The sequence below is a fragment of the Gopherus evgoodei genome, chromosome 6, assembly GCF_007399415.2.
Source record: "Gopherus evgoodei ecotype Sinaloan lineage chromosome 6, rGopEvg1_v1.p, whole genome shotgun sequence".
NCBI lineage: Eukaryota > Metazoa > Chordata > Testudines > Testudinidae > Gopherus > Gopherus evgoodei.
In genome coordinates, this window is record NC_044327.1 from 121,384,638 (window position 1) to 121,411,212 (window position 26,575).

Consider the following 26,575-nt stretch of genomic DNA (forward strand, 5'->3'; position numbering starts at 1 on the left):
CCTTGGACTTTAAGATACAAATACAAGAGCATCATGAACACAGAGCATAATTCTGTGCTCTGTTTAGCCCTCCATGATACCTTTAAATATGTTGATTTGCTCACATGGCAATGGTTAAAGGTTCTAGAGCGTAATCAAACAGAAGAGGAGAAAGGGGACAATTCTGCTTAGTATCTCTCAGTAATAGAAACGGGGAAAAATAATACCATTGGTTACTACCATGGAAGTCGAATTAGATTATAAAAGCTTAATCCAAGCAATAGATTGGTAGCCAAATTTGGATTTGGTAACCAAACACATGAAAATGATAGTCCTAGGCTAGTGGTCACCAACCGGTCGATCACGATCAACTGATCAATCCTGGAGCCTCTACCAGTCAGTCGTGATCTCCGTCCACTAAAAGTCCGGTGACACAGCGGGGCTCAGGCAGGCTGTCTGCCTGCCCTGGCCCCACGCCACTCCCAGAAGTGGCTAGCTGCTGGCATGTCTCTGCGGCCTCCCAGCACCATCCCCACCATCCCAGCAGCTCCCATAGGCTGGGAGCCAGCCAATGGGAGCTGAGGGGGGCAGCGCTCGTGAGCACGGGCAGCACATGGAGACCCATTGCCTCCCCACCACCAGGGACGCAGAGATGTGCCAGCAGCCAACCACTTCTGGGAGTGGCATGGGGCTCTGGCAGGCAGGCAGCCTGGATCCCGGCTGGTAGGAGCTGCTCAGCCCACTACCAGTCTGGGGTCCTGGCTGCTGGTCCTGTACAGCCTACTGCTGGTCTGGGATTCTGGCTGCCAGACCCTTGCCAGCCAGAGTCCCAGCCACAGGCCCCGCTCAGCCCGCTGCCGGCCTACGTGAATAGAACTCCAGACCAGCAGCGGGCTGAGCGGGCCGGCAGTGTAAGATCCACATTTTAATTTAATTTTAAATGAAGCTTCTTAAACATTTTGAAAACCTTGTTTATTTTACAGTACACCAATAGTTTAGTTATATAATATATAGACTTATAGAGAGAGACCTTCTAAAAAACATTAAAATGTATTACTGGCGCGCGAAACCTTAAATTAAAGTGAATAAATGAAGACTCGGCACACCACTTTTGAAAGGTTGCTGACCTCTCCTCTAGCTGTAGGATTACCCAGCCTCTGCACATTCTGTAAACCTGAATCAGCCATATATGTATGAAGCACCTGATGAGTATTAATGTTCTTATATGGAGATAGAGAAGATTTATCAAAGACCTGGTCTAGAAGTTTAATGTCTCCAGCTTTACCAACAATATCGTGGGCCATGTAATTTATACTTATGAAAAAATTTGGGATCATCCTGATTTGGTGCATAGAGGTTAGCAAAGATGATTATAGAATTGCCAATTTCAGCCTTGAGGACAATAAATCTGCCTTCACTGTCAGACCTTGTGCTCAGAATATTAACATTCAACTTTGTATGTATTCAGTATGGCAGTGCCTCTTGCTTTAGAATTAAAGCTACTAGAAACTGAGAGGCCTACCTGATCTCTATTCAGTTTACAAGCTACAAGTTCTGTCAGATCTGTCTCTTGGAACACGGCCATGCCAACATTCTCGTTTTTAAGCATTGAGTATATTTTTTTCCTTTTAATAGGATTATTAAACCCCTTTATATTCTAGGAGACTTATTTAATTATGGGAGCCATCGTTGTTAAAATATACCGGATAAAACATAGTCACTTCATGAATAAATGAGAAATGGCACATTTTCCCAAGCAGCATACAGTTAAGCAGCAAAAGTTATATAATCCAGTGGTGGGTGTTACTTCACACAACATTTTCTACAGGAGTGGGAAGGAACTTATCTGCATGGGAGGGTAGTAGAAGGGGACAGAAAGAGGAATTAAGTAAGTTCTTTTTTTTTTTTTTTAAACCGAACACCCTGGAAAAGATAGTGGTGTGAGAAAAACACAGTAGTACCCTACAATCAGAAGTATCTGTTTAAACTGTCCAAAATTATCCACTTGACACCCAGAGGGGCAGTTGGATAAGGTGAAACTTGGGTATTCCCACATTCCCTGGGGCCCCAAACGTTACAACTATAATAATCATCTGTTACTAATAGAACATTGATACACTGGTCCATAAGGAAGCACCATCTAATAAAACCATGATATGTAATTACTAATTAAGTGATTTTACATCAATGCTCCTTTCCCATAAATTAAGGCAATAGGAAGTAAATTGTTGATAGCACTTCAACCCCACTCAGAGAGAGAAAAAAGAAAATAAACTAACATATCAGTATCAACCTAGCACTCATCAGCTTGTTTAGAGCAGACATATCAGAGCTCAGAGAGCAATACATAAATTCCATATGATTGGGTCATTCCCTAGATGTCTCCTCCTGTGAAAGAGGAGTTTGCAGATTTTTGAGATATTTTTCTGCCTCCTAAGGAGAACTGAATGATGATGTCTTGCCATTCGTATGATTGGAGCATTGCCAGATATTTAATAAAATAGTTAAAGTCCATCGTCCTGGCCAATTGTTTTGCTTGGTTAAAAGCTGACCTCATTGCAACCATATCATGGGCATAATCATGAAAGAGCTGTATTTTAGTTGCTGGTTCTCCCCATACTAGCTCTTTCTTTTCTCTGGATTTTTGCAATATAAGCTTCAGGAATTTCACAGTCAGTGCTCTAGGCTGACTTCTTAGACCTGACTTAGGGACAAGGGCCCACTGTGCCTGTTTTCTATCAAAACAAAAATCTACCGGCAGATGCAACGTATGTAGCAATTTAGGGACAAATTCAGAGTGTTTACCTTTCTCAGTTCCTTCAGGGACATCCACAAACCTGATGTTACATCGTTGTTAGTGGTTTTCTAGATCTATTAGCTTGGTCTTAATCATCTTGATATAATTATAGTTCTTCATAACCTGCAAATTGTTTTCTTTGAAGTCATCTTCCACTTCAGAAACTCTTGTGTTCTGCTTCACCCGTCCATCTGAATCTCTGTAATGATGGTCTGTAGGTTGGAAACTGTAGATTTAATTTCAACAGTATTTGTGGCCACCTGTTGTGCGACAGTCATCAGCTTCGTTCCATCAGGCTCAGGCACTATCTTGTTCGTAGAAGTGGGGGAGGCAGATCTTTGGGGTTTTTTTGGTGCTTTTGGAATCAGGAAGATTTGAGCTACAGGGCATCTTGGGGGTTTCAGTACTCTGGTGCAATATTTCTTGGGGTTAGATGTTGTGTTTTAGGGGACAATGTTTGGGGATTCCCTGTAGGCCTCTTTAGAGCTCAAGCAGCCTGCATCCACATTGGTCTCAGTGCCCTCTGTTGTCCCTAAATATTTCTTGTATCAGAGCTGGCCTCTCAGTTTTCTTTGTTCACTTTTAAAACAAATGCATATGTCATGGTATAAACCCCCACTTTGAACCTTAGTGTCCAAAAGATGGGGTACCAGCATGAATTTATCTAAGCTCAATTACCAGCTTAGTACTTGTAGCACTGCCACCAACCAGGAATTCCAGTGCCTGGTACACTCTGGTTCCCCCTCTGGTTCCCCCAAAACCTTGCCCGGGGACCCCTAAGACCCAGTCCCTCTGGATCTTAACACAAGGAAAGTAAACCCTTCCCCTCACCGTTGCCTCTCCCAGGCTTCTCCTCCTTGTGTTACCCTGGAAGATCACTGTGATTCAAACTCCTTGAATCTTAAAACAGAGAGGACAATCCACCTTCCCACCTCCTTCTCTCTCCCCCTCCCAGACTCTCCCTGAGAGAGAGAGAGTAATCCTAACACAGAGAGAAATTAAACTTTCTCTTTCCCTTCCCTCCTTTCTCCCCACCAATTCCCTGGTGGATCCAGACCCAGTCTCCTGGGGTCTCACCAGAATAAAAAAACAATCAGGTTCTTTAACAAAAAAAGCTTTTAATTAAAGAAAGACAAAGATAATTTTTACTGTTTTAAAATTTAAGATGGAATATGTTACAGGGTCTTTCAGCTATAGACACTGGGAATACCCTCCCAGCCTAAGTATACAAGTACAAATTAAAACCCTTTCAGCAAAATAAAAATGTGAACTCCTTCCAGCCAAATAGACATTTGCAAATAAAGAAAACAAACATAAGCCTAACTCACCTTATCTGCCTAGTGCTTACTATTCTGGACATATAAGAGACTGTGTCAAAGAGATTGGAGAGAAACCTGGTTGCACGTCTGGTCTCTCTGAGCCCCCAGAGTGAACAACAACCAAAATCTAACAGCACACACAAAAACTTCCCTCCCTCAAGATTTGAAAGTATCCTGTCCTCTGACTGGTCCTCTGGTCAGGTGACAGCCAGGCTCACTGATCTTGTTAACCCTTTATAGGTAAAAGAGATCTGAAGTACTTCTGTTCTATTAACTCTTACTTATCTGTTTATGACAGCATATGAAGTGCAAATGTCAGAGCAGTTTTTAAAAATATGTGCATTATTTTAGTGAGCAACTAAACTTGGTGAAAATTAAAAATTTTAGCCTGTGTATTTTGGGTAGTTAATTGTGATGGTTTTTTTTTGTTTTTGTTTTTAAAATACAGCCTCCTCTTTTTTTGGCGGGGTGGGGAGGCTTTTTTGGAAATAGGCATAGATTGGATACAGGCCCAATGTGCTAAGCATTGTATAAACAGGAATGTAGAGCATTTTCTCATAATGTAAAAGTCAGTTTGTAAGTAGAAACAATAGCTTAATCCTTATGACTATTCTCTCTTCTCCCTGCAGAGACATAACATACAGCATTTCCCTGGAAGCTGTGACGACACTTGTTGTCTTCCTTTCCTGCCAATTATTTCACAAGGAAATTCTGCGAGAGAGTGTCATTCATAAATACCTGATGCGTGGCCGATGGTACGTCACATTACAGTGCTGCATTCGACACAGAGAAAAGCAAATAGTTTTTCATGCTGTTGATAAACTTCTGTTTTGTGTTCATAGATTGTTGTACTTGTAGACAGTGTCAGGAGAGGAACATGTAATAAGTTTATTGCATTATTCTGCCACTTTAAAAAAACAAACCAAAACATTGCCAAATGTTAGTGAAATGTTTCACATTTAAGGTTCTCCACACCCTGGTTTCAGTACAGCTTTATTTTGGATCCCATTTGCCCGTATAACTTGATATATATCCTTTATAAATTTTATTCATTACTTAAAACTTTTATTTTAAAAGAAATAATTTTTTATTTTTTTAATCTGTGGGTTTTTTCTATAGTATTCCTCTCTCTAGTACCTGAGTGCATCAAAAATGCTTCTGAAATTATTCCCTGTTAGATAAGGAAGTATGAACCCTATTTGTATAGATGGGGAAGTGAAAGACAAAGGCTTAGGGTACGTCCAGACTACCCGCCGTATCGGCGGGTTAAAATCGATTGCTCGGGGATCGATATATCGATCCCCGAGCGCGCTTATATCGATTCCGGAACTCCATCAACCCGATCGGAGTTCCGGAATCGACACGGAGAGCCGCGGACATCGATCCCGCGCCGTCTGGACGGGTGAGTAATCCGATCTTAGATATTCGACTTCAGCTACGTTATTCACGTAGCTGAAGTTGCATATCTAAGATCGATTTCCCCCCCCGAGTCTGGACGAGCCCTTAGTTAGGCCCTGATCTTGTAAACACTGAATCATGTACTTAACTTTACTTACATTACTAGTCTCATTAGCTTTGGAGAATTTAGGTAATTAATTCTGAATTGTTTTTAAACATATTATGGTGGTTTCCCTTGCTTTAATTCATTTAGTTCCAACAACTCTCTTCTCTACCACTAAGAGTCACTGAGGTGAGGTCATGTGTTTCAGTAATCAATGTAAACTGGTCCCAACTAGTTTCATAACTAACTATAAATGTTGGAGAAAATACAGTCTCCCCGTTTTGTGTAGTCAAGATGCAGAGGAATAATGGAATAAGTACTGTATATTTCCTTTCACTGAATAAAAATGTTCTTCTTGGGGGGCAAAATATGATGGAGCAAATTGAAGGGACACGATCAGTTTAAAAATCGTACTGAAAACAAACATAAGTTTGTAGGCCCCAGTCCTGCAAGTGATTCCATACAGTGCTCTGCTGAAGTCAGTGGTGCTCTGCAGGAGTCCACTTGTGCAGAGCTGCTTGTTGCAGGATCACTAGATTACTGATAACATCATAGATTATTAAAAGTGAAAGAATATTTAAAAAATCCTACTTTCCTGAGTGCTATTTATGCTCTAGCTTTAAACTGTAAGAGAAACAAAAAATAAACGCTGGCAATATTAGCTGTAGATCAGGGGCAGGCAACCTATGGCACGCATGCCAAAGGCGGCACGCGAGCTGTTTTTAGCAGCACTCACAATGCCTGGGTCCTGGCCACTGGTCTAGGGGGCTCTGTATTTTAATTTAATTTTAAATGAAGCTTCTTAAACATTTTAAAAACTTTATTTACTTTACATAAAACAATAGTTTAGTTATATATTATGGACTTATAGAAAGAGACCTTCTAAAACGTTAAAATGTATTACCAGCACGCAAAACCTTAAATTAGAGTGAATAAATGAAGACTTGGCGCAGCACTTCTGAAAGGTTGCTGACCCCTGCTGTAGACAGTAATTCTCCTATAGACCTGCTGTTGCTGCTTGCTCCTTTTTATATACCTGATGGAGTGCTTGGCGCACATGTACAGCAATGGGCAAATCAACATAAGTGTCAGGATGGATAAAAATCAATGAATTTTTTAATCCCCTTCCCCGATTTTTTTAAATTTAAATTAAATAGAGATTTATTATTTAAAAATAGATCTATTAAAATTAAATTTGCAACTGACAACGTATGTTAAGACCTAAATTTATAATCTATTACAGTCATTGAAATTAAATACAAAAAACAAAGCAGTACATATTTGCTGCGAAGTTTCCAAGAGAGTCAAGCACTGAACTGATGGAAATCACTGCCTAAGCATGGGCAACCAGAGTTTGCTAAGGTGCTAAATCAGCTTTTGAAAGCAGTAACCTCATCTGCAGCTGCATAGAGAATATTTTCTTCATTTCAGGGTATTGAACTAGTTTATTCAAAGTTAATAAACCAAATGGGAGTTGAAAAAGCAAGACAGCTTGTTTTTCTCTTCCAATCTATGGATAAAAAACAATGTGAGAGGATGAGTGCTACTAATTCTGTAATCTTTAAGGATGTGGTGATCAGAAACAAACAGTGCAGTTCACTAACTACAAATACTTCCTTGGGTTACAAAAATTAATTTTAGATGAAAAATATGTTTTCATAAACGTTTTTCATATGTATTCAGCACATTTAAGGCAGTTTTATTTAATAAAAAAATGGTTTTTTGTGTATTTTCAAATTAATTTGATTTTCCATCCAAATAGAGCTTGACTCATATCACAAGTAAAATATTAGTCAACTAGTAAAAAGTTAAGCTATATAATTGCTTGAATAAATGAGTATACAGTGTATGCTCCTGGGTAGCAAGAAACAACACTAAATTTAGTGTAAACGTTCTATGTAGTTGCAAATCAAACATTTTAATGGTTATCAACCAGTGAGATTCAACCTGTCTTTGGGAAAATAACTAAAATGTAGAAATGCAAAACACAATTAAAATCAATTACTTAAATCATGGTTTCTTGCTTGTTGATTAAAATCAGTGTTTTAAATTGCTTTGGTTTAAATCAGTCCACTCTAATACATGTTAATGTCCTTAAGATGGAGAAAGTGATCAGCATCAGGAGAGGCTCTTTAAACAAGTGTCTGCAACCCTGGCTACTGTTTACATTCTGGAGAACAAAAGGAGGCATCAAACCTATAACTTTGTCAAGTTGCATACCTCACTAAGTTTCCTTATTAAAGAGAAGAATGATGGTCTTGTGGATGAAGCACTCGGCGGTGAGCGGAGATACCTGGGATCTATTCCTGGCTGTCTCTGCCACTCTATTCCAGTCTTTATCAATCTCAAATATTTCTGTAGAACCCATTGCCCTAGCACTTAAATAATAATAATCTGCCATAATTTCTACTTCCTTGGTTTTATGTTTAAGTAGTGAATATTGGGAAACCACTCTGAAGATGCAAGGCTCTAAGAATGTTACGACATTTATTTTTTTTCTCTTAAGTCACTATACTACAGGAAAAATTATATTAAACATACTTATGTCTTATATAACCTTAGGCAAGATACTTAATTTCATTGTGCCTCAGCTTCCCCCTCTGTAAAACAGAGATGTTTACGGAATAAAGCCTCTGTGGATTAGGTAATGTCAGCAGAGATCTCTAAGTTGCTTGGATAGAATGCACTATAGAGGTGCTAAATATTGCAGTTCTGAGTTTTTATTCACATGCTTAATACCTGCCCTCTTGTGCAAATGTATTTATATTAATCTCTCTTTTAAGTTCTAGTGCAGTTACCAATGTAGTTACTTCATGTACTTTGATAAATATTAGATTTTTTTCTTTTCAGTCTCCCATACACCAGCAGGCTTGTGAAAACATTATTATATAACTTCATTAGACAAGAGAGAAGCCCTCCCCCAGGTTCTCATGTCTTCCAGCAGCAGACAGATGGAGGAGGATTGCTTTATGGTTTTGCATCAGGGGTGGCAAGTAAGTCTTACCTTTCCTCTAAACAGCTATTCGAATCTGTAGTTTGTGTAATAAGTTTTTTTAATACATGCAATTCATTTCCTTTTGCAGCGATAATATCTGTACCTGTGATTGTGGGGACTTAGCCAGTAGCAGATAGGAGTGAGCAGGAGCAGGGCCCAGCAGCAGAGAGGAGGACTTTTTTTGCAGGTTTTAATAGGTTTGAGGACAGATCTGGAAGGTGGAGCCGGAACTGGGCAAAATTAGAAATATTTCAGAATCTCTGCCACTCTCAAGTATTCAAGTCGTTATCAATCTTGAATATTTCTATAGACTCCATCGCCATAGCACTTAAATAATAATAATCTGCCATAATTTCTACCTCTTTGGCTTTGTTTAAGCAGTGAATATTGAGAAACCACTCTGAAGATGTAAGACTCTAAGAGTTATGGCAGTTACTGTTTTCTTTTGAATTACTGTACTACAGGAAGAATTACATTAAATATATTAAGTGTAATAACAAGGGAAAGCTTCTCCCAAGACGTGATACGAATCATTCTTTTAAGCCATCCTTTTCTGGATGTCTGCTATAGTTTGAAGTAATCTTGTCTCTGCAAAGATTGCAGATAAGTCTTAACTGCATCATTGCACGTGGTAGGAGGGTTGTCACATGCATTTAATTTTCATTTTCCTCTTGTTTAGAAGTGTATTGAAGAAAAAATGAATTAGAAATAATTGTCTGTACTTCTGCCAAATTACACATTGCAAGATACGTAAAATGGTGACCATAAACTGATTGACCCTTTAACATCTCTGATTGTTTAATCTAGGATTATACATTCTTTTTGGTTGAATAGGAAGCAACAAACGTACATAATTATCTATTTGTTGTACTTGCTTGATGGAGCTGGAGAGATAGTGGCCTCGTCAGTTTTGCAACACTTTATCTGTGCCTCCACTGTGGGCACTATGTGGCTCTGTAACCCATACTGTAAACCTAGAATACAGCAATTTTAAAGGTTTTTTCCATCACTGTAACAGGTTTTTCCCTGAGCAACAGTAGCATTCTTCCCTTGACCTAGTCGAATCTGCGCTGATGATTAGTTCAACATAGCTATTGCACTCAGGACTGTGGAGCTATGTTAACCTAAGTTTGAAGTGTGGACCAGACTTATGCTCCAAGATGTCCGGATTCTAGAAGGTTAGTTAGTTACTTTCATCACAGGCACGGTATATAAACTGAGTACCATGTAGCTTGTTGTGGTTTGGTCTTCTGCTTAAAAACAGAGGTACTGTCTGAGACGATACTAAAGGTCCTATGTCATCTTCCTGAGAGTAGGGGTTTTTTCTACTGTCCTTGATAACAGTTTTCATCTGTCTTACTTTTGTGCGGAGTTCTGGCTTGTTGTTGCCCTCGTCAACCCACAAGGGGGGCTTGTATTTCTGTATATGTGTGTTCAGTGTATAGTATGCAAAGTCCTTTGAGATGAGTAGTGCTCCTTAATGGGAAGAAGAGAATATATCTACTATGTTAAATAAACATTGTACATTCCTTTTTTTTATTCTGACCAGTTAAACGATTACTCTGTGCAAGTGTGTTGGTACTGGAATGTAGACTTTCTGTTTTATTCTTTTGTGCAATCCATTCAGTGACAGCTTCTCTAAGGAGTATTAAAGTTCAGACCCTGAGTGATTTGGCAGGAAATACTTTACAGTCCAACTGGGAATGTGTATCTGGATCTCCTCATGGAGGCAGTAAAAGAGCATGTCTTTATAACACAGTGCATAGTGCTGTTTACACACACAGAGATATAGTCACACACATCTTTTTATCTGTTACCCCAGATTTCTTTTCTAATTTCAAATTCTGTTTACAGTTTTCTAATAGGGAAATATGCAGACACTGACAGCATTTGAATTGTGCCCAAAATCTGTCATAAAGCAGTTGTTTCCCTTGCAATATAATTTGACACTTCTTTTTTAAATAACCGAACATTTATGTATACATATATTGGTCATAAAATTAATGTTATTCTGACGGTCCTGACACCCAGTCCCTGTACTACCCACTAATCCACTCTTCTTCCTCTTATTTCAGTCTTAGAAGGATATAGTGATAACTACTTTAAAACTGTTTAAAAGGTGAGTTTCTGTGTGGTTTGTGATCTTGTTTACAACATGGAAAACCACCTTTACTTGATTCCTACTGTTCCTCCCAGTCTTTTTGTTTTTCTCCATGTCTTCCTCCATAGTCCCAGGCCTTTCAGTCATGCTCCAATATCTGCCCACTTCAAAGGGACAGCAGCTACCATGGACAAATTACGTAACCCTCCATACCTAGACCCCCCCACCTCCGAGCCTCACCCCCTGCACCTCCACTCTGCCTCTGCTGCATCTGGACTCCCTGTGAGCCCCTCCCCCTGCACTCAGATCACCTGCCACCGAGTCCCCCCTTGAATTTGCACCCCGATTTTGAATTTGCACCCTGCAACTGGGCTACCCCACCGAGCCTTCACCTCCCCCCCACACTGAGCCCCAACGAGCTGCACCTGGACCCCGCCCCACCAAGGCCCACTCTCCCAGCATCAGTATTCCCTCTAAGCTGTGTCCCCATGCAAAAGTCAATCAAGTGCCACACACTGGATTAGTCAAACCATGCACAGCAGTGATGTGTTCAGGTGCCCCTCCCACCACTGCCCTGCTGCCGTGCTGCTCCTGCCCTCCGCTTTGGAGCCCCTGGCTAGCTGCTCCAGGGACCCTTTTGCTTGCTGTGCAGAGAGGGGCAAGGGGAAGGGGTGCTGATGTCGGGGTGTCCTCTCCCCCCGCCTCGCCTCCTCTCATGTTCCCCATCTTCACAGAGCAGGTTAAAAACAAATACAAGGAAGTTATTCTTTACGCAGCGCACAGTCAACTTGTGGAACTCCTTGCCTGAAGAGGTTGTGAAGGCTAGGACTATAACAGCGTTTAAAAGAGAACTGGATAAATTCATGGTGGTTAAGTCCATTAATGGCTATTAGCCAGGATGTGTAAGGAATGGTGTCCCTAGCCTCTGTTTGTCAGTGGGTGGAGTTGGATGGCTGGAGAGAGGTCACTTGATCATTACCTGTTAGGTCCACTCCCTCTGGGGCACCTGGCATTGGCCACTGTCAGTGGACAGGGTACTGGGCTAGATGGACCTTTGGTCTGACCTCGTATGGCCGTTCTTATGTTCTTATTGTATGTGAGAAGGTAGACATGGCTTGGGAATTAGATGCGGCTGCTGCAGTCTGTATGAGCCTTCACTGGTGAGTGCCTCTCTGCACGGTCACTCATACGCTTCCGCAGCAGCCAGCGCGTCTTTCACTCACACGTGCACACACACACACGTGCACACACTCTGTCTCTTTCACGCTAACCTCCCAGTGCACGTGTGTGTTCTTGGTTTTGTTGTTACTTGATACTTCCTGCAATGCACATATATTCTCTGTAATTTTATTCTTTCAAGGTGTTGTTGTTTTAGTTTTTTGACTGGTCTTTGCATTTCATAATTTATTTCTCTCTTATGCTTAAATTTAATTCTTGGAGTACTGAGTTCTAAAATTCCTAACCTGTGTTAACTGGAGTAATTATCCCTGTGGTAACTTAAAAATATATATATATTGTGTGTGTATATATTATATCGATATATTATTACGTTTTTTGTTTCTACCGGTGGTGCACATCCACGCATTACCTTGATATTGGTGCACATAACAAAATTCATTCTGCCCATGGGTGGAAAAAATTAGAGGGAACATTGCCCAGCACCTGGACTCACCCCTGCTGAGCTGTATTTCCCCCCTCCTCCTTCCCCCCCTGAGACCCTCCCGCCACCAAGTCCCAACCCCCAATCACTTGGACTCCCCTGCACCTGGAATCTTCATCCAGATCTCACACCCATTCAGACCCTTCACCAAGCTGCCTGCACCCAGATTGCCCCACAATGAACCCTCACCCCCACACGAAACTTCTCTACACTTTGATCCTACTGGGCTAAGCCTACTTGCCCCACACCTGGATTGGGGGCCAAGTCTGGGCATGCATGGAAGACTGTCCCTCTCGCTTGTTGTTCTCGTGCGCCTGGCGCGGAGGGGCAGGGCCCCAGGCTGTTTCTGGGGCAGTGCACTGTCAAGAGTCAGGTGCAGCCTCACTGCAGAGTCTGTATCCTGGGGTGGGTGGGGGCCCTGCAGAGTGATCTCCCATCTCTGTACAGCCAGTGGCCTGTGCTCCCCACTGCCATGGTGGAGCCTCCACATTTAATTATTGACAAATAAAATATGCAGAATTTTGCAGAATTTGAAAATATTGTGCACAGATTTTTTTTTTTTTGGGTGCAGAATTTTTTGTTTATTGGTGCAAAATTCCCTCAGGAGTAAACAAGTACAGCACTTGTGTAGACTTGGCCTGTGTGCAATGGATGGGATTGCAGGAATACAGGAAAGTTAAGCATCACAAATTACAGTATTTGTGTACCCTCAAATCAGTGATATAGAGAATACAGCAATCTGCTTGCCTTGTTCCAATCTATTCAGATTGCCACTGTTACAGATTCTTTTTCACACACAGCTGTTATGACATGGTGCCTCTATGTGAATCCCTTTTTACTACTTTCCTTATCAAGTTCAAATTTTTTGTCCTCATCTCTGAAGTGCCGCACTCATGTGCTCTGTTCTCATCTTCTCCTATGCCTCTCTCCCCCCTTCACTTTTCCTAAACAAAATTTCTAACAGCTCCCTTGGTGTCCTCCCACACTAGTTTTCATGCTGCTTCTTTCATTGTCATTGTTGTATCTCATGATGAATCAGTCTTCATTTAAAATGTTCTTAAAACGCTATTTTCATAGACTCTAGAACTGGAAGGGACCTCGAGAGGTCATCGAGTCCAGTCCCCTGCCCTCATGGCAGGACCAAATACTGTCTAGACCATCCCTAATAGACATTTATCTAACCTACTCTTAAATATCTCCAGAGATGGAGATTCCACAACTTCCCTAGGCAATCTATTCCAGTGTTTAACTACCCTGACAGTTAGGAACTTTTTCCTAATGTCCAACCTAAATCTCCCTTGCTGCAGTTTAAGCCCATTGCTTCTTGTTCTATCATTGGAGGCTAAGGTGAACAAGTTTTCTCCCTCCTCCTGATGACACCCTTTTAGATACCTGAAAACTGCTGTCATGTCCCCTCTCAGTCTTCTCTTTTCCAAACTAAACAAACCCAATTCCTTCAGCCTTCCTTCATAGGTCATGTTCTCAAGACCTTTAATCATTCTCATTGCTCTTCTCTGGACCCTCTCCAATTTCTCCACATCTTTCTTGAAATGCGGTGCCCAGAACTGGACACAATACTCCAGTTGAGGCCTAACCAGCGCAGAGTAAAGCCGAAGAATGACTTCTCGTGTCTTGTTTACAACACACCTGTTAATGCATCCCAGAATCACGTTTGCTTTTTTTGCAACTAACTGTCTGTTAGTTTATAAGGTGCCACAGGATTCTTTGCTGCTTTTACAGATCCAGACTAACACGGCTACCCCTCTGATACTTTTTTGCAACAGTATCACACTGTTGACTCATATTAAGCTTGTGATCCACTATGACCCCTAGATCTCTTTCTGCCATACTCCTTCCTAGACAGTCTCCTCCCATTCTGTATGTGTGAAACTGATTGTTCCTTCCTAAGTGAAGCACTTTGCATTTCTCTTTATTGAACTTCATCCTGTTTACCTCAGACCATTTCTCCAATTTGTTCAGATCATTTTGAATTTTGACCCTGTCCTCCAAAGCAGTCGCAATCCCTCCCAGTTTGGTATCGTCCGCAAACTTAAAAGCATACTTTCTATGCCAACATCTAAATCGTTGATGAAAATATTGAACAGAGCCGGTCCCAAAACAGACCCTGCGGAACCCCATTTGTTATACCTTTCCAGCAGGATTGGGAGCCATTAATAACTACTTCTCTGAGTACAGTTATCCAGCCAGTTATGCACCCACCTTATAGTAGCCCCATCTAAATTGTACTTTCCTAGTTGATCTATAAGAATATCATGCGAGACCGTATCAAATGCCTTACTAAAGTCTAGGTATATCACATCCACCGCTTCTCCCTTATCCACAAGACTCGTTATCCTATCAAAGAATGCTGTCAGATTAGTTTGACACGATTTGTTCTTTACAAATCCATGCTGGCTATTCCTTATCACCTTACCACCTTCCAAGTGTTTGCAGATGATTTCTTTAATTACTTGCTCCATTATCTTCCCTGGCACAGAAGTTAAACTAACTGGTCTGTAGTTTCCTGGGTTGTTTTTATTTCCCTTTTTATAGATGGGCACAATATTTGCCCTTTTCCAGTCTTCTGGAATCTCCCCGTCTCCCATGATTTCCCAAAGATAATAGCTAGAGGCTCAGATACCTCCTCTATTAACTCCTTGAGTATTCTAGGATGCATTTCATTTCCATGAAACCATTGAAGATCCACCCCAGAAAAAAAAAAAAAGTACTTGTCTTGTCCTTTTTCTTTTAAAGTGTTGCTCTAGTTTACTTGTGGTGCAATTCTGCAACAAAAAATTAAAAATTCTGCACATAATATTTTAAAATTCTGCAAAATTCTGCATATTTTATTTGTCAAAATAACACAATATAATCACACCAGTTTCGATTATTTTGCCCATTTTTTTCAAAATACCTGTCAGCAAATATGTCTGTAACAATACAGATAACAAAAAAGATTCAGGAGCTGTTTTTTGACAAATAGATTCTATACTAGGTATATTAATACAGAACTCTGAGTAATAATTTATTTAACCTACAAAACAGAACCATATTTCCCACACCCCCAGAAGCAGTGCAAAGGCTTGGGGGATCGGGGGTAACAGAGGAGCTGAGGAAGAGGGAAGTAAATTGCTGGGAAGGAGTCTGGGTGTGAACTTGGAGGGTTGTTGGGTGTGGGTGGGAAAAGTATGGAACAGGTTTTTTGGGGGTGGTGGGGAGGGATTGTTACGGAGCTTCCCCCATGCAGACCCTGGCTGATCCCTAGCCTCTCCCATTCAGTCAGGCACATCTGCCTCTGTCCCATGTGTGTGTCTCCCCTCACCCAGCCACTCCCCTGTCCCTATGTCTCCCTGTCCCCCCTCCCCCATCCCATTGTGTCTCTGTGCCCTCACCCAGGCATTCTCCTGTTCCTGTGTCTCCCCGTACCCTATCCCGATGTCTCTGTGCCCCCACCGATCCTCTCTGTGTACCTGTACCCCTTCCCCCATCCTCATGTCTCTGTGCCCCCATCCAGCCACTGCCCTGTACCCCTTCTGCCATCCCAGTGTGTCTCTGTGCCACCACCCTGTGTCCCTGTACCCTTCCCCCCCCGTCCCCATATGTCTCTGTACCTCCCTCCCACCTGTGGCCCTGTGCCTCCACTCCCATTCAGCCCCTGCCCCAGTCTGTCCTCCCCAACTAGCCCTTATGAGCCCCTGGCTGATCCCCCAGAAGTCCCACACTGTCTGTCTCCCCATAGCCCCTGACTGCTGACCTGGCCCCCTGTGAAGAAGGCAGCTCTCTCTCTTCCCTCGCTGGTGGGGAGCTGCAGCTTTGTTCTATCACCACAGCACCCTCTGGTGGGCAAAAGGCGGAAGATGATTTAGTTGGGGGATTAGTCCTGCTTTGAGCAGAGGGTTGGACTAGATGACCTCCTGAGGTCCCTTCCAACCCTGATATTCTATGATTCTATACAGAAGTTATTTTCTTCGGGGAGCTGCTGCCATACTTGCACCACAGCACCCTGTCGTGGGCAAAAGGCGGAATTGCAGCAACATTTTGGCAGAAGCTTTTTTCTGTGCAAAAACTTAGAAATCTGTGGGGCTTATTAATTATACGCATGCGCAATAGTGCAGAATTCCCCCAGGAGTATCTTGTATTAATACGTGAGTCAGCTAGTGCTTTGTGTGCCAGAATTTATTCTTTGTCATTTTAGAATATTAAATTTCTTTGGGGTATGGATCATAAGGGAAAATAAGAGGCAATGTAGCGTTCATGTAAATTACATGTTGATCAGTTTCTGACACTTCTGAGTTAAGCCCTGTGTGCTCCTCTGTTTTACACAGCATCAAATACATTGGCAGGGCACAATAAATAAGGATTTTGAAAATGTAAGCAGAAGTTTGCTGGCATGTAAAATTTAAAAAGGTTGTAGAAGAGTTTTTAAATTAAGAGCTGGAGAAATACTGACAGAGACGTCCCTTAAAGAAAGATCTGTTAATGGGGATTCTCCATATCTGAGTAAGGAAGAGCGTATAGAAGTTCATAAAGCACAGGTAGGAACTGAAGGGAAACAGTCAAATGAAAAGAGTCCCATTCAATTACATTACTTAATGGCAGACAGCTAAAAAGTGACATATTTTATAAGTACTTGTATACAAATGCTGTAAGTTTAAATACTAAAATGGTGAAACCTGAGTACCTGGTATTAAAAAGAGATCAAACTAGCTAGAGACATAAAGGATAACAAGAAAACATTTTACAAATACATTAGAAGCAAGAGGAAGACCCTGGACAGGGTAGGCCATTACTCAGTGAAGGGGGAAACAACAGAAAATATGGAAATGGCAGAGGTGCTTAATGACTTTTGTTTCGGTTTCACCAAGAAGGTTGGTGGTGATTGGACGTCTACCATAGTGAACACCAGTGAAAATGAGGTAGGATCAGAAGAGGCTAAAATGGGGAAAGAACAAGTTAAAAATTATTTAGACAAATTAGATGTCTTCAGGTCACCAGGATGTGATGAAGTGCATCCTAGAATACTCAAGGAGCTGACCGAGGAGATATCTGAGCCATTAGTGATTTATCTTTGAAAAGTCTTGGACGATAGAAGAGATTCCAAAAGGGCGAATATAGTGCCAATCCATAAAAAGGGAAATAAGAACAACCCGGGGAATTACAGACCAGTCATCTTAACTTCTGTACTCGGAAAGATAATAGAGCAAATAATTAAGCAATCAGTTTGCAAACGTCTAGAAGATAATAAGGTAATAAGTAACAGCATGGATTTGTCAGGAACAGATCATGTCAAACCAACCTGATAGCATTCCTTGATGGGGTAACAAGCCTTGTGTATGTGGGGGAAGTGGTGGATGTGGTGTATCTTGACTTTAGTCAAACTTTTGATACTGTTTCGCATGACCTTCTCATAAACAAATGAGGGAAATGCAACCTAGATGGAGCTACTATAAGGTAGGTGCAAAACTGGTTGGAATACCATTCCCAGAGAGTGGTTATCAGTGGTTCACAGTCATGGTGGAAGGACATAATGAGTGGGGTCCTGCAGGGATCAGTTCTGGGTATGGTTCTGTTCAATATCTTCATTAATAATTTAGATAATGGCAGACAGAGTACAATTATAAAGTTTATGGAGGATACCAGGCTGGGAGGGGTTGCAAGTTCTTTGGCGGATAGAATTAAAATTCAAAATGATCTGGGCAAACTGGAGAAGTGGTCTGAAGCTAGCTGAAGTAAATGGTCTGAAGTAAACACTATGTCATATCCATACAGAAAGCTACTAAAAGGATCAGCCTCCATCGCCTAGTTGTTAAATTTTCTAACAAGTACTTTTGTGCTTTCTCCCATGCTGCCCTTCACACTTGGGAAAAGCTCCGTGTAAACATTCACAAAACTGATTGATTATCCTCCTTAAAATCCACCTTTTCCATGACGTCTGCAAAAATCTTGGCAGTGGTTAGGCTGCTGGTGTGCTGAGATCACTGCCTATAGTGCTGACCAATACTGTCTCATTGTTTCCTTGTGCTATGCTGTCTGTCTGTCTGTCTGTCCATTTGTGGTCTGTTGTCTTATATGTTATGCTTGTGGGGACAGGCATTTTTTTTTTGTTCTGTGTTTGTATAGCACTTAACACAGTGATGTCTTGATCTGTGATGGGTTGGAAACCTTTCAGCAGTGGTGTGCTGAGTCTTCATGTATACCGGGGGTAGGCAACCTATGGCACGTGTGCCGAAGGCGGCACGTGAGCTGATTTTCAGTGGCACTTACACTGCCCAGGTCCAGGTCACCAGTTCGGGGGGCTCTGCATTTTAATTTAATTTTAAATGAAGCTTCTTAAACATTTTAAAAACCTTATTTATTTTACATACAACAATAGTTTAGTTATTATATTATAGACTTATAGAAAGAGACCTTCTAAAAACGTTACAATGTATTACTGGCACCCTCCTCATGTCCCTAACCCCCTGCAAACCATATTCAGCATGGTGGGTGCTGTGACAGGCAGCATGGTGGGTGGTGTGCACCAGCAATCCCAAGCAGAGGTGAGAATGTAGTGCTTAAAACTTTAGGGGAGCAAGGGGAGTTAGTTCTACATCATAAGTTTAGCTTTCCATACTGAATAGACTGGCAAGGGCACCTCAGTGTGTGTTATCTGCAGCTGCTGCTATTGTGGCATTCAGTGTCTCTCCTTCCATTCCCATGGAATGTCTGAACCAGGTGAGGAGGAGAAAGAAGAGGACTCAGGATGACATGTTGAATGAGATCCTGCAAGCCTGTGCTGCACCGGGCTGTGAGCATAGGGCCTGGAGGATGAACGTTGAAGATAGCCTGGAGATGTAAAACGGTGGAGAAAAGCAAGGCGCAGGAAAAGGATTGGCCCAGTGGCTAATTTGCTATTGGCTTGATGCCAATGTATCTTGCATCAACAGAGCGCTATCTTTTGTGCATGTCTTGAATGGATGTCTGTGCGTATTTGCAATATGGTTCCCTGCAATATAGTCCAATTGCAATATTGTCTGTATGAACTAAAATGTTTGTTCTTCTCTTCAGCAATGTTAGTTCCTAGTGAACAAAGTTTTTTGTGGAGGAATAAAAAAGTTCTAAAATACTGGAAAATAACACATTGAATGTGGAAGCCTTCATTATATCCTTAATCTATGCTGTTGGTCCTAGAGATTGCAGCTGTGTTTCCTATCCATTGTGCACTTTCTTCATGAGTCCTCCAACATGTAGCTCCAATAAAGGGTGAGCTAAGGTTTTTACGAGGGCTTTGATTCTGAAAATTCCTGGCTTGGTTGGATTAGGATAAACCCTTCACATGATCATAGCAAACATATTTATTTTGTATTTAATGTTTTAAAAGAGCCAGCTCTAATTAAATGTGTTCTGCCAAACTTGAATTTTCAACACAAATATGAGATTTTTACATAACCTCTGATAAATGACTATTTTTCCTTTTGAACAAGCCATCGAAAACATTTTTTTCCTTATTTCTGTGAAAGAGTTTCCCAGCCAAATTAGAAGGCCAAAGTAGTGATCCTGTGCTTAGCAAAATAACAGTGTAGTGGTAAAACTAACTATTTAACTATTGCAGATTTATTTTATGCCCTCCTCCTGAAACCAGTGATTATTGATGAGTAGATTTGGGATTTTTTTTTCAGTGGCTGCAGCTGGGGGATGGTTGGTGTGTGGTAGTTATAATGTATAGCAACGATCATTATTTTTCATGACAGTTGGGTTAGCTTGTCAGTTTCCTCTCAAGTTCAAGTGAGTGGCATTTTCCAGAATGACTCATTTGGGGGAAAGAAAAACACTATTAACAGTAAAAGAATGTGGCACCTAGGAACAGACATCTTGTTGAAAAGAATGGATTTCCACTTAAAAAAATATATTTTTGAGTTATAGGGAAGTTTAACTAGTATCCCAACAGGAATTTGTTTTCACCTTCCAGTAATTTAACTCTCTTGTTGATTTGGAAATGATATACGGCCAGGTCTTTGCTACAAACTTTTGCTGGCATAACTGTGCCAGTCAGGGGTGTGCTGAGGGGTTATTTGTGACTGACACAGCTCTGTATAACATATTTTGATGGGAAGGAGAAAAGGGAAAGAAGCTTGGGCTATGCTAGCAAAAGCGCAGTTTTACAAATATAAGCTGTGTCCACACTAGAAGTATTTTGCTGATATAATGGTAGAGATGCCCTGGCAAAGCCTTCCCAGCGGTATAGACCGAGCCTAACAAAAACAGCTTTAAAGCTGGAGTTAACAAAACCAAGATGTACAGCTGTAATGGTTTTAAACTGTTTTTCACCTTTTAAGATGATAGTCTTGTTTTAAACTATTGCGTAATTAACCGTGCCGGCTTTTAAAATGCTTATTTGCAATTATGTTTAAATGTTTTATAACTTCAAATGTTTTCTAGAAAGGCCCAGTCCTGCTCCCACTGAAGTCAAGAGGAGTTTAGCCATCAATTTTAGTGGTAACAGGCTGAGGCGCTAAAAAGTGAAATCTATTTCTGAAGTATTATAGTTGTACTATAATTTTACCTGGTAGTTACCAACATCTAATCAGAGGTATTTAATTTTAAAGAAGTATAAATTTAAAGAGGAGTGTGGCAAGGAGAATGGTTGGATAGATGGAAGAGGCTGGAAGGAAGTATATATGAACCTTTTTCTTTCTCTCTCTCTCTCTCTCTCTCTCAGTTCCTTCCAGCCTGCCTCATTTCCCAGTTCTATAAAGTGGAACAGATGGAGAAGCATGCAACTGAGGCAGTGGTCTGAGGGAGGCAGGCTGAATGGCAAAGAGCCATGCTTCCTAGCTCCATTCCCTACTTCTCTGTAGCTCAGCTGCAGTCTGTCAGGTCATTCTTTATTACAGGCTGTTTATTTAAGGCGTGATCATCTTGCAAGGTGCTGAGTACACTGATCCAGCAAAGCACTTAAGCATGTGTCTTTATACAGCTAGCTAGTCCCCAGATCCTGCGTTTCTTTCTTCACCCCATGTATACCCCTTTTTCCCCCAACTTCTCATAGGGTTCATCAGTGACACCGCTGATCTGATGGACTTGCTACAGTTTAGTGAGCAGGGTTTCCATCTGGTAAACCATAAGAAGTTTGCCAGACAGAGAAGATATCTCTATATGGCAGAGATCCAAACTCTGCCTGTTGCACAAACTTGCCTTTTTGTCCCGCCTCTAACGGCAACACAGCTGAGATGTTGCCACTTTTCCTCTGAACAGTGTGTGTGGCAAATTTGGAGACTAAATTCAATGAACGAACTGTGGAAAAAAGGGGATTTGAATCCTACATCAAGTGAGAAGTTCAATACAATCTTAACTCTACAGTTGCTCCTGACACTTCCATAATAATCTTAAAATCTTGTTTGTTACAATAGCTTAATGTGCTTACATCTTTCCTGGTTTCATTAGTGTTTTGAAGCTATTTGTTCAGCATAATGAAAATTTGTAATCGGTGGATGTGCACATGGTAATAAGATCTCAACTTCAATGTAGTAAAATAACTTTCACTTTCCAACTAGAGTGCATATTAGTTCACAAAATAACATACCAATCTCATTTATTGGAATAACTTATTTTGGATCTTAACAACTATAACACAAAACACTTAATCAGTTCAATGTAAGTCCATTTATTTCAGACAGGAACATAAACTACTATTAATTTTTTTTATTAAACAGCTGTTGTTATACGTTACATAAGGCCTAATATGTGTCCTTGGAGTATATGTAGGTTTGTAATTCACTCAGGCTCTGCTGACAGCTTGTATATGGCAATAGAGCTACTCAAAACAGCTGCAGCTGGCATTCATTTTGAAGCCATATTATATTTATAATATAGAAGGCCAGATTCTCCAATCCATTTAATTCACTTTGCACCTCATAAGTGGCATAAAGTAAAACTTGAAAGAATGGAGAGTGACTTTGGAAAATGCCCACTATGTTGCCGCCTCCTGCATGAACATCCCCCACACCCTTCTTGGTAAGAGCACTGTGGGGATGGTGATGAAATTTAAAGGCCTATTCAGAAGGCAATCTTGCTCTTACTACTACAGGACCTCCCTTCTCTCTACTGGCTGGTCTCTGAAAACTCCTAGGAGAGCCCTTGAGTGAAGTATCTGGATGGATGTTCACATTTAGTATAGTGGCCCAAGAAAATTGGGGAAAATCTTAAATATTTCTCTTTCTCCCCTCTGGAGGATAAGGGAGCAGGCAGCTCAGGAGTCTTGTTTTTTCATCTTCTTGAGAGAGTTGTGGAATGAGCAAGCAGAGAAAAACATCATCCCTCCTCTTCCTGTTCAACCCCTGTCTCCACAACATAAGCATATCTTGCTGAAGTTGTGGTGTGGAGGAGGTATATTGAAACTGTCAAGTCTCTGGAACTACTTATTTAGGTCTAGTCCTTGTCATAATAGAGTATATCACCAGCATATAAGGTCTGGTTTACACTAGAAAAATTTAAACTGGTTAAAGCATTGTGATGATTATAATACACTGTTTAAACACTCAAAAATCCTCAGTTTATAGTTGTCTAGTAAGTGGGTAGAGCAGACTACTTTTCAGCAGGTGTGATAACCACTTAAAGGATAATTGGAACAGTCTGAATCAACTTAGTACCAGTGTGGATGCAGACTAAAGTAGTCTTCCTCCTAATATCCAACTCACAGGGCACCAGTGATTTTAGACAAATCTCCCTGAATGCACTGCTTTGGGAAACTGAGATGGAAATTGTGGGATGGATTGGCACATTGATCAACTTGAGAAAGGAATCATTTACTGAAAACCATGTTAGCTATTCTCCCCTCAGTATACTGTGGGGGAGTTGTAAAAGGTCCTTGTCTACACTGGTAAAGGAGCCATGTGAAAATTCTGTTTAAGCATATACAGTTCTGATCTTAAAGTGGGTAGGCCCCACTGTAGTTAATGAGCAATAGAACCAACCATTCTTGTATAAGATGTGCCATGTATGCCCCTCTAGGCAAACTACTCGGATGACAATGTGGGGTTAAGGGACCTAAACAAAGTAGGTCATGATCCTGTAATGCAGGGGTCGGCAACCTTTCAGAATTGCTGTGCCGAGTCTTCATTTATTCACTCTAATTTAAGGTTTCGCGTGCCGGTAATACATTTTAACTTTTTTAGAAGGTCTCTTTCTATAAGTCTATATTATATAACTAAACTATTGTATGTAAAGTAAACAAGGTTTTCAAAATGTTTAAGAAGCATCATTTAAAATTAAATTAAAGTGCTGATCTTACACCGCCAGCCTGCTCAGCTTGCTGCCAGCCTGGGGTTCTATTCACTTAGGCCGGCAGCGGGCTGAGCAGGGCCTGTGGGCGGGACCCCAGACCTTGGTGCGAGAGGTTCAGGGGTCAGGGCAGAGGGCTGGGGTGTGTAGAGGGTGTAGGGCAGAAGGCTGGGTGTGTGTGGGGGGGTCAAGGGTCAGGGAAGAGGGCTGGGTGTGTGGGGGAGTGTAAGGCAGAAGGCTGGGTGTGGGGAGGGTTCAAGGGTCACAGCAAAGGGCTGGGTCTGTGGTGGGGTGCAGGGCAGAAGGCTGAATGTGTGTGTGGGGAGTGCAGGGCAGAGGGCTGGGGCTGTGGGGGTGCTGGGCAGAGGGCTGGGTGTGTGTGGGGGGGTTCAGGGCAGAGGGATGGGGCTGTGGGGATGCAGGGCAGAAGGCTGTGTGTGTGAGGGGGTTCAAGGGTCAGGGCAGAGGACTAGGGGGCATGGGGGCTGCAGGGCATAAAGCTGAGTGTGTGTGGGGGTCAGGGCTGGGGGGTGTGGAGGGTGGAGGGCAGAAGGCTGGGTGTGGGGGGGTTTGAAGGTCAGAGCAGAGGGCTGGGGGGTATGGGAGCTGCAGGGCAGAATGCTGAGTGTAGGGGGGGTCAGGGCAGAGGGCTGGAGGGTGTGGGGGGTGCAGGGGCAGAATGCTGAGTGTAGCGGGGGTCAGAGCAGAGGGCTGGAGGGTGTGGGGGGTATAGGACAGAGGACTGAGTGTGGGGGGTGGTCAGGACAGAGGGCTGGAGGTGTAGGGGGGTGTAGGACAGAGGGCTGTGTATGTGTGGGGGTCAGGGCAGAGAGCTGGAGGTTGGGGGGGTGCAGGGCAGAATGCTGAGTGTGGGGGGGTCAGGGCAGAGGGCTGGAGGGTGTGGGGGGTGCAGGGCAGAATGCTAAGTGTGGGGAGGTCAGGGCAGAGGGCTGGAGGTGTGGGGAGGTGTAGGACAGAGGGCTGAGTGTGTAGGGGGGTCGGCAGAGGGTTGGAGGTGTGTGGGGTGTAGGACAGGGCTGAGTGTGTGGGGGGGTCGGTAGAGGGCTGGAGGTGTGGGGGGGTGTAGGACAGAGGGCTGTGTGGGGGGTCAGGGCAGGGGGCTGGAGGTGTGGGGGGGTGTACGACAGGGCTGAGTGTAGGGGGAGTCAGGGCAGAGGGCTGGAGGTGTGGGGGGGTGTAGGACAGAGGGCTGAGTGTGTGGGGGGGGTCAGAGCAGAGGGCTGGAGGGTGTGGGGGGTGTAGGACAGAGGGCTGTGGGGGGGGGTCAAGGCAGAGGGCTGGAGATGTGGGGGGGTGTAGGACAGAGGGCTGAGTGTGTGTGGGGGTCAGGGCAGAGGGCTGGAGGTGTGGGAGGGTGTAGGACAGAGGGCTGTGGGGGGGGTCAGGGCAGAGGGCGGTGTGGGGGGGTGTAGGACAGGGCTGAGTGTAGGGGGGGTCAGGGCAGAGGGCTGAGTGTAGGGGGGGTGTCGAACAGGGCTGAGTGTGTGGGGGGATGCAGGGCAGAGGGCTGGAGGTGTGGGGGGATGCAGGGCAGAGGGCTGGAGGTGTGGGGGGATGCAGGGCAAAGGGCTGAGTGTGTGGGGGAGTCAGGGCAGAGGGCTGAGTGTGTGTGGGGGTCAGGGCAGAGGGCTGGAGGTGTGGGAGGGTGTAGGACAGAGGGCTGTGGGGGGGGTCAGGGCAGAGGGCGGTGTGGGGGGGTGTAGGACAGGGCTGAGTGTAGGGGGGGTGTAGGACAGAGGGCTGAGTGTAGGGGGGGTGTAGGACAGAGGGCTGAGTGTAGGGGGGGTGTAGAACAGGGCTGAGTGTGTGGGGGGATGCAGGGCAGAGGGCTGGAGGTGTGGGGGGATGCAGGGCAAAGGGCTGAGTGTGTGTGGGGGTCAGGGCAGAGGGCTGGAGGTGGGGGGGGATGCAGGGCAGAGGGCTGAGTGTGTGTGGGGGTCAGGGCAGAGGGCTGGAGGTGGGGGGGATGCAGGGCAGAGGGCTGAGTGTGTGTGGGGGTCAGGGCAGAGGGCTGGAGGTGTGGGGGGTCAGAGCAGAGGGCTGGAGGGTGTGGGGGGTGTAGGACAGAGGGCTGTGGGGGGGGTCAAGGCAGAGGGCTGGAGATGTGGGGGGGTGTAGGACAGAGGGCTGTGGGGGGGGGTCAAGGCAGAGGGCTGGAGATGTGGGGGGGTGTAGGACAGAGGGCTGAGTGTTTGTGGGGGTCAGGGCAGAGGGCTGGAGGTGTGGGGGGGTATAGGACAGGGCTGAGTGTAGGGGGGGTCAGGGCAGAGGGCTGAGTGTAGGGGGGGTGTAGAACAGGGCTGAGTGTGTGTGGGGGTCAGGGCAGAGGGCTGGAGGTGTGGGGGGATGCAGGGCAAAGGGCTTAGTGTGTGGGTGGATGCAGGGCAGAGGGCTGGAGGTGTGGGGGGATGCAGGGCAGAGGGCTGAGTGTGGGGGGGGTCAGGGCAGAGGGCTGGAGGTGTGGGGGGATGCAGGGCAGAGGGCTGAGTGTGGGGGGGTCAGGGCAGAGGGCTGGAGGTGTGGGGGGATGCAGGGCAAAGGGCTGAGTGTGTGGGGGGATGCAGGGCAGAGGGCTGGAGGTGTGGGGGGATGCAGGGCAAAGGGCTGAGCGTGTGGGGGGATGCAGGGCAGAGGGCTGGAGGTGTGGGGGGATGCAGGGCAGAGGGCTGAGTGTGGGGGGGGTCAGGGCAGAGGGCTGGAGGTGTGGGGGGATGCAGGGCAGAGGGCTGAGTGTGGGGGGGTCAGGGCAGAGGGCTGGAGGTGTGGGGGGATGCAGGGCAGAGGGCTGGAGGTGTGGGGGGATGCAGGGCAGAGGGCTGTGTGTGGGGGGGGTCAGGGCAGAGGGCTGGAGGTGTGGGGGGATGCAGGGCAGAGGGCTGGAGGTGTGGGGGGTCAGGGCAAAGGGCTGGCGGGTGCTTGGCTCACGTGGGTGCTCCCAGCCCC

The 26,575-nt window shown here is 44.0% G+C and overlaps 1 protein-coding gene across 4 annotated transcripts in view; it reads left to right on the forward strand.

The window, feature by feature from the left end:
* DYM (dymeclin) overlaps positions 1 to 26,575 on the forward strand; it is a 349,716-nt gene that overhangs the window by 83,059 nt on the left and 240,082 nt on the right. For all 4 annotated transcript variants that reach the window (XM_030565834.1, XM_030565831.1, XM_030565830.1 and 1 more), the window contains 2 exons: positions 4,725 to 4,850; positions 8,447 to 8,589. In XM_030565834.1, the coding sequence (XP_030421694.1) occupies positions 4,725 to 4,850; positions 8,447 to 8,589 (269 nt within the window). The remainder of the gene's footprint in view (positions 1 to 4,724; positions 4,851 to 8,446; positions 8,590 to 26,575) is intronic.